Source organism: Mytilus californianus, unplaced genomic scaffold (assembly GCF_021869535.1).
Source record: "Mytilus californianus isolate M0D057914Y unplaced genomic scaffold, xbMytCali1.0.p SCAF_3, whole genome shotgun sequence".
Lineage (NCBI taxonomy): Eukaryota > Metazoa > Mollusca > Bivalvia > Mytilida > Mytilidae > Mytilus > Mytilus californianus.
In genome coordinates this window covers 108,977,627-108,990,587 of record NW_026262679.1, presented here as the reverse complement: position 1 = coordinate 108,990,587, position 12,961 = coordinate 108,977,627, and the positions used below count along the sequence as shown (strand labels likewise).

The 12,961-nt window shown below is 33.3% G+C and overlaps 1 protein-coding gene across 1 annotated transcript in view; it reads right to left on the bottom strand.

Annotated features, from left to right (window-relative positions):
• LOC127733716 (helicase POLQ-like) overlaps positions 1–12,961 on the bottom strand; it is a 31,598-nt gene that overhangs the window by 14,131 nt on the left and 4,506 nt on the right. Inside the window, exons 7-13 of the mRNA XM_052243030.1 lie at positions 8,200–8,301; positions 7,032–7,186; positions 5,158–5,397; positions 3,924–4,065; positions 3,460–3,564; positions 2,290–2,506; positions 1,666–1,823 (exon numbers count right to left, since the gene is read on the bottom strand). Coding sequence (XP_052098990.1) covers positions 1,666–1,823; positions 2,290–2,506; positions 3,460–3,564; positions 3,924–4,065; positions 5,158–5,397; positions 7,032–7,186; positions 8,200–8,301 — 1,119 coding nt within the window. The remainder of the gene's footprint in view (positions 1–1,665; positions 1,824–2,289; positions 2,507–3,459; positions 3,565–3,923; positions 4,066–5,157; positions 5,398–7,031; positions 7,187–8,199; positions 8,302–12,961) is intronic.

The window sequence follows — 12,961 nt, the reverse complement described above, 5'->3', positions numbered from 1 at the left end:
AGTGAGCGCGCTCACATACCCCACATCCCCACATTGGCACTGTAGAAATAAAATAACTGTAAGAAAAAAAAATTATATAAGAAAGAAAAATTGAATCATAATTTCCTGTCGATATGCACATCTACATAGTATGTCCTTATTATCTACAAAGTTTCATGAAATTCTGTTGTGTGGTTTCAGAGGAGTTGCGATGACAAACTGTTGCAGAGGTATATTGAAGCAAATAAGTTCAAGGGGGCGTAACTCCTAGAAAAAAAATTGAATCATAATTTCCTGTCGATATGCACATCTACCTAGTATGTCCTTATTATCTACAAAGTTTCATGAAATTCTGTTGTGTGGTTTTAGAGGAGTTGCGATAACAAACTGTTTCAGAGGTATATTGAAGCAAATAAGTTAAAAGGGGCGTAACTCCTAGAAAAAAAATTGAATCGTAATTTCCTGTCGATATGCACATCTACGTAGTATGTCCTTATTATCTGAAAAGGTTTCATGAAATTCTGTTGTGTGGTTTGAGAGGAGTTGTGATGACAAAAGGTTGCAGAAGTATATTGGGCAAATAAGTTCAAGGGGGCGTAACTCCTGGAAAAAAAATTTAATCGTAATTTCCTGTCAACATTCTCATCTACGTAGTATGTCCTTATTATCTACAAAGTTTCATGAAATTTTGTTGTGTGGTTTCAGAGGAGTTGAGATGACAAACTGTTGCAGTAGTACATTAAAGTAAATAAGTTAAAAGGGGCGTAACTCCTAGAAAAAAAATTGAATTGTAATTTCCTGTCGATATGCACAACTACATAGTATGTCCTTATTATCTAAAAAGGTTTCGTGAAATTCTGTTGTGTGTTTTGAGAGGAGTTGCGATGACAAAATACAGGACTGACGAACTGACGGACAAGAAACAGGACTGACGGACAGACAGACAGACGGACGGACGGGTCAAAAACATTATACCTCCGCAACTCCTTGCGTGGGGTATAATTAACTAAATTTATCATAACAATTAGGAAAATCTTATCACTTAAATAGTGCATACCATGAAATAAGATTCATTTGTTAATGAAGAAAACATAGGGTAATTTTCTAGCTAAAATTGTAAAATCTTACTTATTAAACTGGAGGATCTGCAAACAAAGCTCCCAAAATGATACCCCCTGCCCCTTGCAGAAACCATGTTTTGCTTACTGAAACCCCAAAAATAATTTGGACATTAAAACTAAAAAGATTCTGAGAAAATTTCTATAAATTCTGATAAGGGCATTAGCAGAAAAGGGGATACAAAATGTGTTTTATATTGTGCATATGATTTGCTGAAAGAAAGGAAGAAAATTATTCTGATTAAAAAAAAATATAGATGGTACGCGTTAGTATTATAAGGTCAATATTATGAGAAAGTTTCAATAAATTTTCAATAAATTTTTATAAGTGGTCATGGAGGAGTTGTGAAAATAAAATGGAGTACCTCCAAATAATGTACCAGCATAGTCCATGCTTTGGTAAGAGAAACTCCAAAAAATAATTTGGATAAAAAAACTAATAGGTGTAAAATGGCACAATCCCCCCTGATAACTTATGTAAAAGTTTCAAATTGTGTTGCTGATATACACAACCAACAAAACTTGCCCCATGAAAACCACTGATTTCTGTATAATTTTTAGTATTTACCTGCTGGAAATAAATGATCCATGATGGTTTGACCATATCTACCATATCATAAGGAGTGACAAGAAACAGGAGATGTATATAGGTAGCCAGTACCAGGGACTCCTCACCTTTCTTCAAATCGTTATACAGTTGTGAGGCATTATCAATATCTACAGATCCTGAAAGAAAAAGATACATTTACATATATTTACACACAATTTTGAAAGTTTCGACAATGTTTGAAATCTTAATAAACATAGCATTTATTCACTGCTCCTTAGTCCTAATTTTTACGTTTTCAGACCAAACAACACATTTTTTTAAAAGGTAAGAGAGAAATAAATTGTTAAAGGATAAGTTACAACTGCTGTGAAGTCTTTTAATTTCATGGTTGTTTTTTTTTCATTTATCACCTTTTTATCAACAGCTATTTGTCATGAATTTTCCATTTCAAAATTCTACCTTTTGCTATGAGATATTTTGTTTTGTATTTTCATTTGTGATTTTCTCACCTACATGAAATGCCAAAAATCATATTCAAAGAATGACAAATCCATAAAGAACTGAGCCACTGATTATCAGGACTTTTACAATTATGTTTGCCCATTTCCTTGATAAGACAGAGAAAAGAATCTTAAAATTTACCTTTAAATGTCGCTCTTCCTAGGGGTGTTACTTCCAAATGGAAATCATCACAATTGTCATCTCCTTGAGACATTGACCTCTTTTGGACAATTAAACTAAGATCAATTAACTTCTGAAGTGAATCTTTGGTTACCATAGTAACATCACATGTAGTTCCTTGAGTTGATAGCAAAGTTTTACTCATAAACTCAAACACATCAGGGGTGGTCTTAGCAACCTGGAAGAATAAATGCATGTAGAAACCTGTTATACTAAATGATCATGTCTTCATTTTAGGAAGGTTAAATCAGAAAAGAATATTTTTAATAATAATTCTGAGTTCAGTTTAGATAGGCTTTCAGTTCCATGCTTTCTCGTTTACAAAATTCATTACTTTATAGTAGGAAATTTTAGGTGGTCGACAGATCCAAAAAGCTCTCATACATTACGACTCATTTCTGTGAAGTCAGTTCAGTAGTTCAGTAGTTCAGTAGTTTTTGATTAAAGTGTGACAAAAATATTTGTTTCAATTCAGCATGTTGAATTATCAAAGTATTGGCAAAAGGAAGATGGTGTCCCACATGATTCAGAAAGAGCTTACACTATACAACTCGTCAGTAATCAAGCTGATGACCGAATATGAAGTCATTCTGTTCATTAGTACTGGAGAAAAATTCAAAGTTTATTAACCTATTGAAATATTTATAGTATGGACAAACAGGAAGTGGATGTCTGACAGATCTGAAAATATGAAATCACTCTGTTCTATGGTTCCTAAGAAAAGTGTGACAGAAATATTTGTTAGATGAACAGATGGACAAACAGACCTATGGACAGACAAGGTGATTGCTATGTGGTATGAAATGTTTTAATTTACAAACAAAATATGGTGCTTTTCATTTGAAAAGAGATATTGTTTATATAAGCATGAGACAGTAACTTACTTCAGATATCAGGACAAGAAAATGAATATCTAAACCTTCAAGCATCTTGTATTATTGAAATACAGCCAATACAAATTACAATGTATGTTTCATTGATTTACTACTAAATTTCCAACTATTTCAAATATTTTTACTTGCCCAATCTACAGTCCAATACGCTTCAAACAGGGTAAGTAATAAATATTACTTAACCTTATTCTATTTACTTAACCTTATTCTATTAGCTATGAACTTTTGAGTGACATACCTGTAACCCTATCACAGACAATATGAGACTACGAATTCCCTTTCCTCCATCATACATCAGACTACTGTAACACATCTCATTTGGTCCAGAAATCAATTCTTGTACCTTAACAACAAAGTGTAACTTAGTGTATATATAAATGATTTATCTATCCTCATTTTAAGTAACATACTAGCTTTTGCAATTAAATTGAACAGGCTGTATAAAGATAATACAAATTGATTAAAATAATATGCACAAAACTAAGGGTTCTTGTTACAACCACCCCTGTGCATTTTACTTTTTTTTTCTTTCAATCAAAAGCAAAATGCTATAACCAAAATTCCATTAAAATAGATCTATATTGAAACTCCCATTTCTTTAACAGAGAATTATCTACTATAGTCAAACATTTATCTAGCTAAAACATAAAAAATTCCTTTTAGCTGGTTTTATTATGTCTTTGTTTTGAAAGTTATTTTTACCTTATCCCTGTCTGTTGATTTAGTAATAAGGATACTTTCTCCTGAGGAATCAATACCAGCTCTCCCAGCTCTTCCTGTCATCTGTTTATACTGGGTCCTGCTCAGAAAAGTACTTCCTACATAGGGACTTCGTAAAATTACTCTGGAAACAAAAAAAACACTATTTGAATGCATTTAATCTACCCATGTCTGAGAAAATATAGCTGATGAAAAGAAAAAAACTCAAATCTATGGGTAAGTTTTGTTTTGTTTCATTTTTGGGGAAAATATTTACGACCCACTGCCAAATGACTGCATGTGTCTTTTAAATGCAAAAATAATTAAAATTCTTTCAAAGTTAACGTAAATTAGTATGCTGTCAATTGATCTATTCTTTACATTCCGACTTCCAGAAAGGAGAGAACATGCTCTTATCATGATAAAGAAGCTAAACAACAACTTGTGTATGGGGTCTGCTGTAAGGCAATATTTCAAAGTATAGCGTTTTCTCATTTTTCATCTTACGGCAATTTAAGTTTTCATATATTTTGACAGACAGTTAAATCACTTGCCATCTAATCCCCTTATATTACTTTTACCAAAATTTTTTAAAATGCAACCAAATTAAATATATCTCTGTATAGGAAGATTAACCCAAACTGCCAGTGTATTTGTACAAGCCAGTTTACATTAACACTCGGCAAGCAAACTAACCCTATATTCCAAGTTAATACCAGCTTCTAATGCGAAGGCTCTGTGTTGAAGGCCGTACTTTGACCTATAATTGTTTACTTTTTACTTTTTACTCATTGCATTGTGACTTGGATGGATAGTTGTCTCATTGACACTCATATCACATCTTCTTATTTATTTGTACATGACAATTAACATTACCTCTTAGCAGGTAGATTAACACCAGCTGCCAGTGTACTTGCACAGGTCAGTCAACATTACCTCTTAGCAGGAAAATTAACACCAGCTGCCAGTGTACTTTTACAACTCAGTTAACATTACCTCTTAGCAGGTAGATTAACACCAGCTGCCAGTGTACTTGTACAGGCCAGTTAACATGACCTCTTATCAGGAAAATTAACACCAGCTGCTAGTTAGACTTATAAAGACCAGTTAACATTACCTCTTAGCAGGTAGATTAACACCAGCTGCCAGTGTACTTGCACAGGTCAGTCAACATTACCTCTTAGCAGGAAAATTAACACCAGCTGCTAGTGTACTTGTACAGACCAGGTAACATTACCTCTTAGCAGGTAGATTAACACCAGCCGCCAGTGTACTTGTACAAGCCAGTAAACACAGTGTTCCCTCCGAGTAAGCATCTTCTATCAGTCGTCTTTCATCCATTGTCAGTCCACTATGATGATAGGCTATTCCAAAGTGTACTGTGTATTGTAGTACAGGACAAATTCTCTGTTCTCCATCACTGTATAATTCTTTTAATAACACCTTCTTTTCAGCCTTCTTAATATCACATAACTCTCTAAAACAAATATCCCAGGGTATTAATGTATTAGACACCTTAAATTCACAATATATGATGTTAGTATTGGTTCCTTTTTTAAATGATTTCCCACATTAAGTTCTTATCAAACAAACAGATTATACTTTATTTTAGTCATATGAAACAAGAGGCTCTCAAGAGCCTGAATCGCTCACCTGTATTTCAGAGGAGAAGATTTTTAAATGTTAGCAAACTTGATGAACAAATTGTGTAAAATTGTCTTTACAGGGCAATAACTCCTTAAGGGTCAATTGACAATTTTGGTCATATTAACTTTTTTGTAGATCTTACTTTGCTGAACATTATTGCTGCTTACAGTTTATATATATCTATAATAATATTCAAAATAATTACAAAAAACTGCAAAATTTTGTTAAAACTACCAATTCAGTGGCAGCAACCCAAAAATGGGTTGTTCGATTCATCTGATAATTTCAGGGCCGATAGATCTTGACCAATTAAATAATTTTACCCCATGTCACATTTGCTCTAAAAAATTTAGTTTTTGAGATATAAGCCAAAAACTGCATTTGACCCTTATGTTCTATTTTTAGCCATGGCAGCCATGTTTGTCGATGGATACAAACTTCGGATACAATTTATAAACAAGATACCCTAAGGAACATTTAGTTAAAGTTTGAAGGTAATTGGCCCAGTAGTTTCAGAGGAGAAGATTTTGAAATGTTAGCAAACTTGATGAACAAATTGTGTAAAATTGTCTTTAAAGGGCAATAACTCCTTAAGGTGTCAATTGACAATTATGATCATATTAACTTTTTTGTAGATCTTACTTTGCTGAACATTACTGCTGCTTACAGTTTATATATATCTATAATAATATTCAAAATAATAACAAAAAACTGCAAAATTTTGTTAAAACTACCAATTCGGTGGCAGCAACCCAACAATGGGTTGTTCGATTTGTCTGAAAATTTCAAAGTTGATAGATCTTGATCAATTGAACAATTTTACCCCATGTCAGATTTGCTCTAAAAGCTTTAGTTTTTGAGATATAAGCAAAAACTGCATTTGACCCCTATGTTCTATTTTTAGCCATGGCGGCCATGTTTGTCGATGGATCAAAACTTCTGATACAATTTTTAAACTAGATACCCTAAGAAACATTTAGTTAAAGTTTGAAGGTATTTGGCCCAGTAGTTTCAGAGGAGAAGATTTTTGAAATAGTTTACGACGACAGACAACGACGACAGACAGACGACGACGACAACGACAGATGACGACGGACGCCAAGTGATGGCATAAGCTCACATGGGGCCCTTTGGGCCCCGGTGAGCTAAAAATAAGGCAACATGAAATCCAAATAACCTCATTTTAACACTCACATGTTTTCCAGCAAAATCATATTGAAAATAATACATTTGACTTTATGATCTTTGCTTATCATCATAAACTGAAACATTTAACGGTATCATAACCATAACTTTCAATTTTTAAATTAAAGCTGTGAAGTTTGCTAGATGCAACCTTTATAGCAGGTTTGACTGTAGTATCAGATCTATAACTTTAAATGCTTTTTTCTTCATATGTTATAGATAAAATTATGGTCACATATTTAGTAGTCTAATGACAGTACTACAAAAACAACATTTTACCTGCTTTTATTAACAAACAATTTACATAACATCATGGCCACATTTTCACAGTTTTTCTTTGTGGGGCAGAATACCAGACATGAATTCTTTGGTATAACCTCTAATACCAATCCCATTAAATGGTCTGGATCTGTTTTGGTTTGCTCAGAAGAATACTGTAATTATATTAAAAACAAAAATTTATACATCTAAAAACATTTTCAGTTTCTACATGGAGAAAAACAAGACTTTCTGAAGCCAGTGCCATTTAGAACCAACAAGATTATCTTCTTCATCTATTCTTTGTAATTTACAGCTGCCCTGTTTATCTCTGTGATTCTCAGTATTTTTTAATATGTCATAAAGCTGTACGACAGAAGTGATCAAAGCAAGTTATTGTGAAATAGAATGACTGCTTTTAACAGTCAAGGGCATTTCTTAAACAAGTTATTTTTGTTAGTTGCTTATATAGGTAATTTTTGTTTTTAAAAATTATAAAATTACTCAATAGAGTTATTTTAAATTTCAATAAAAGCATGGAATTTCATGAATTTTTACATCATTTTATATCATAAAATTAAGAATTTATTAAATTTTAGACGAGTATAGAGATAAAGGGTTACTTTAAATATAATGACAAAAATATTACTTGAATAAGTCATTTTATACATCTTTGAAAGAATAAGTAATAACACTTATTTAAGGAACATATGTAATTGTTTTGGGTTACAAATTTTAAATAACTTCAAGTCTTAATTAAATCACAAGTTTCTATCTATTTATATCTGTCTACCTTCAAGATTTTCATGGTAAATGATATTTTAATAGTCCCGAGAGACCAATCTTTGACCCAGAAGCGTTGATATGAAAGATAAGGCATTTAGTGTTTCAGAAGGATTAGATTTTATATTTCAAGAGAAAAATAACCAGATGACTGTGAAAATTTGTTAAAGTTAGTAAAATCTGTATACTTGGACACCTATAAAATTAATATTTAGAAAAGTTACTTATATAAGTAATATTAAAAATAGCCTCGTTTTCAATGGAGAGACAAGGGTAACACTTAATTGACGACAGGGGCATAAAAATATGAAAATAAACCACAGAAAGTTAAGAAATTGTCCACAATAGATATTATTTCCGTTTTCTTTTAGTATAGTCAGATTACCTTCATTAATGAGTAACTTACTGGAAATGTCACAACCCTGCTGTGAGCTACCAAATCTTCTGTGGTCTTAGAAGTCACCTCATAAATGTTGTCCTGCAACTTTATGTACTCTGTCAGTTTCACCTACAAAATCAATGTATAACTATAAGCATTCAGCTACTAAAAAACAAGCAAACAATGTAAAAGTAACTTATTCAATTTGATAGAAACAGCTTCCAGGCTGATATCACTTTTAAAGGGGATACTTAATAAATGATCAAACTTATTTCTTGTCTTCAGACCAATGAATAACATAAATGAAAGTATATTTCATCTAAAAACTCACTACATGTGTTTTTGTTACAGCAATTTTCCAAGTTTGTAAAATAAACTTGTTCTTTTTGAGCATGTCTTTCCTTTATCTAAATTTGTCTGTGTCTCCATTATTCTTTCTTTTTAGTAAATATATGTAAGCCTCAAATCTATGTCCAGCCTCAAATCTATGTCCTTCCCGCAAATCTATGTCCTTTTTAATATTGCGTCATAGACGTTCCAAATTTATGTCCTTTATTGTCTCAAATCTATGTCTTTTATTGTCTCAAATCTATGTCCTGTATTGTCTCAAATCTATGTCCTTTATTAACTCAAATCTATGGCCATTTTTGTCTCAAATTTATGTATAAACACGGGATCAAGAAAAGCAAACAATTTGAAAATGTTGTAGTTTTACAATAAAATGTAAATCATATAATAATTACATTCGCATGTAAAAATTTTAAGCACACACACGGAGAACACATCCCAACTTAACATTGAATTTTGGGAAATGACTTAATAAAACAAAAATCCTATAAGGCCGTACTTATTAGACGGGCGTAAATTTGCGCATGGCGAAACAAACTGGAAAAAGCTTTAAGAAAAGGACACAGATTTGATGCCGTATCTTTTTTAACGGACATAGATTTGCGAATCACGTCACGATTGAAAACAAATTTGAAAATAGGACACAGATTTGAGCCTGTATCTTTTTTAACGGACATAGATTAGCGATTGACGTCACGATGGGACACAGATTTGAGAAACGGACACAGATTTGAGGCCGTACACAGATCTGAGGTTTACATATATATGGCCATATACATGGTAAATAACTGGTTCTAAGATGAAGATACTGCATAATAAATCTTTTACTGGTAGTTTTATCAAATAAATCAAAGCACTGTAAGCGCTGTAGGCAGTTAACCAAAAACCAAGGCAAACATAATTATGAAAACTGTGGCTATGTTGCTTCATTTTTTTTAAGATTTAAAAGAACAAACATTAAACATTCATATATTGTGCATTTATGTTCATTTAATGAATTAATTATTAAGGCAAATAATTCATATTTTATCAAGGTTTTCAAAAGCAACGCATATATCAAGTATATTTTTAATGGTCATGTGTCTGCAGTGGTACAAGTTCGAAATGATTGCAGTTGTTCTAGTTGATAGTTAACGTTGGTATTAGTTGACTGTTAGTAGTTCAAGTTGACTTAGTACGAGCTTGTAATAGTATGCATGGACTTGCTTCCCTGGAAAGAAAACTGAGTTTGTGTTCTACAGTGCAAAAGTTATGAGACACAAATCAGACAAATGTTTACTACTACGGGGATCAAAGGTGAGGTCTGACTGACCTGCCCATAGTAAATGTAAATGACCCCCGCCTTCACCCCAAGTCCATGATGTCTAAGTTTGGAATAAAATGACAGGTGATTATAATAAAGTTGGTCAAACACTCTTGGGCTTGAAAGATATGTTTTCTTTAAAATGAGCCATATTAAAATGAAATTTTTTATAGAACCAGAAATTATTCAAAATATAATTAAGGTAAATTCTTTAAACCTGCTCATTTTTTGCATCAATAAAATTTTATAATAAACAAGAAATAATTGTAACAGAATGCTGTTACGAAGTCTCCCAAACAAAGCTGCCATAATTATTCATTCCCATGGTCGCCTGACATTGGGCAAAGTCTAGTACACATTGATTAGGTCTAGTAAAGTGATATGCATATGTGATGCCTATGAGATTGACCTTGTATGTCATTCAAATCTGTTTGAAATGACGAACAGGAATGAATATGGTTTAGGAGTTGGTATCTCAAACTTTTACAAGTTCTTAAAACACACACAAGAGGGGATGGGGTGACCTTAGAGACTAACCCTATGTTTCATTTGATTTTTTATGTTGTCCCATACATGAATATATATATGGTTTAGGGGTGGGGATCTCGTCCGTTATCAAGTTTTCAAACAGGAGGGGGTGGGGTGACCCCAGTGACTTCCCCTATTTTTCATTTGATTTGTTATATTGCCAAATACATGAGTATATATGGTTTAGGGGTGGGGATCTCATCTGTTTCCAAGTTATCAAACAGGAGGGGGTAGGGTGAACCTTAGGACTCTCCCTATATTTCATTTGATAAGTTCTGCTGTCCCATACATGAATATATATGGTTTAATTAAGAGGTCGGGATCTCGACTGTTTCCAAGTTCTCAAACAGGAGGGGTCGGGTGACTGCAGGGACTCCCCTATATTTCATTTGATTTGTTATATAGTCCCATACATGAGTATATATGGTTTCGGGGTGAGGATCTCGACCGTTTCCAAGTTCTCAAACAGGATGGTTTACAGTGACCATAGGAGCTGCCCCTATATTTCATTTGATTTGTTATATTGTCCCATACATGAATATATATGGTTTAGGGTGGGGATCTCGACCGTTTTCAAATTCTCAAACAGGAAGGGGTAGAGTGGCCCCAAGCACTCAACCTATATTTCATATGATTTGTTATATTGTCCCATACATCAATATATATGGTTAAGGGGTGGATCTCGACCGTTTCCAAGTTCTCAAACAGGAGGGGTGGGGTGACCCCCAAGGACTCCCCCTATATTTCATTTCATTTGTTATATTGTCACATACATGAATATGTATGGTTTATGGGATCATTATTTTTTTGTATGCTCCAATGAACAAATTATGTCTTTAAGAGAAAGATATATACCTACATATTACACACAAAATCCTTCCCAATTGAAACTTACTGGTCTATTATCACACTGTAACGTGCCACTGCTAACAAAAGTGTGCATGTTTCTAAGACATATTGAAAAAATATTTTCATAATACAAAGCATGTTACAATAACTTCATATCCACGTTGCAATTAAGAATTTTGCAAACAAATCAACCAACTATGGTTTATTTCAATTTTATTGTATGATATCACTTATTTATTTGTTGTGTGTCTTGCTTGTAAATGTATAAGTATATATGTAATTGTTAATGTATAATTGTTATCCTCTTGTAGCACCATACGTGTGCTTAAGTTTAAATAAATTGTCTTGTCTTGTCTTGTCTTGGGATCTTGACCGTTTCCAAATTCTCAAACAGGAGGGGTGGGGTGACCGCAGGGACTCCCTCTATATTTCATTTGATTTATTATATTGTCCCATACATGAATATATTTGGTTATGGGGTGGGGATCTCGACCATTTCAAAGTTCCAAAACAGGAGGGTTGGGGTGACCCCAGGGAATCCCCTGTATTTCATTTGATTAGTTATATTGTCCCATACATGAATATATATGGTTTAGGGGTGGGGATCTCGACTGTTTCCAAGTTCTCAAACAGGAGGGGTGGAGTAACCCTAGGGACTTCCCCCTATATTTCATTTGATTAGTTATATAGTCCCATACATGAATATATATGGTTTAGGGGTGGGGATCTCATCCGTTTCAAAGTTATCAAACAGGAGGGGGTAGAGTGACCCAAAGGATTCCACCTATATATCATATGAATTGCTTACATTCAGGTATCATATAATCTAGTTGCACTATTTGCGAAAACAAAGTAAGAAACTTCCAGCTATGTTAACTGACCCTTCAAAATTGAGAAAAAAATTGCAGTAATATGTTTATACTTTAAAAGCATCTTACATGCATTATCAACATTTATCACTGATAAAGAAGATTTATACTGTCACCAGGAACATATATATTGTTAGATATACTGTTCCCAGCTGTCACATTGTATTGGATTTTGACATTAAGATTTGTCAAAAAGTAATTTTGAGTTTCTGTATCAAATATTTTTTGCTTTTTCTTTCTTTTACATATATCTTTTGGTTTCCATTTCTAGTGTTTATATTTATTTACCATGCATAGATGTATTTTGTCACCTGCCTGAAATTTTATTTGTAGTTGATCTCCAAAACCCGGAATTACCCTTATCCGCTTCCGGAATCGGACCCGATATTGTACTTGTCTACACGGCATCCATTGTTTTTCAATGTTGTTTTTGTCAGTCAGATACGATTTTACTCGAATTTACACATTACTTGTAGGCGATTATCTGCATAAAGCTAGCGGTTGAACAAAATGAACATCGCTGTCATGAATAATAAAGATGAAAATACGTTTTGAGATCGTTTATTTAGAGACTTTGGTAAAAAGGTTTGCAAAGTTATTTTTAATTTTCTTTCAAGTGAAAGGTCCGTCGGGCGTAGCTAGTAACCAAGTCGAGAGTCCGATTGCAAAAGTGGAAGGTCGCGGACCTCGGACCACCGCTAATTTGAACCCCTGCCTCCAAATTGAAAAGATACGAAAATTTCGTCTTCTAATTTGAAATTGCCGCCAACAGCATGAACAGTGGAACTTATTAATAGACTACTGACGTAGTTGTAACACGTATTGACGACAAACAATATTCCTACGACTTTTGCCATTTGGGAAATCTAAACTACTTGTCTTTAAAGATTTT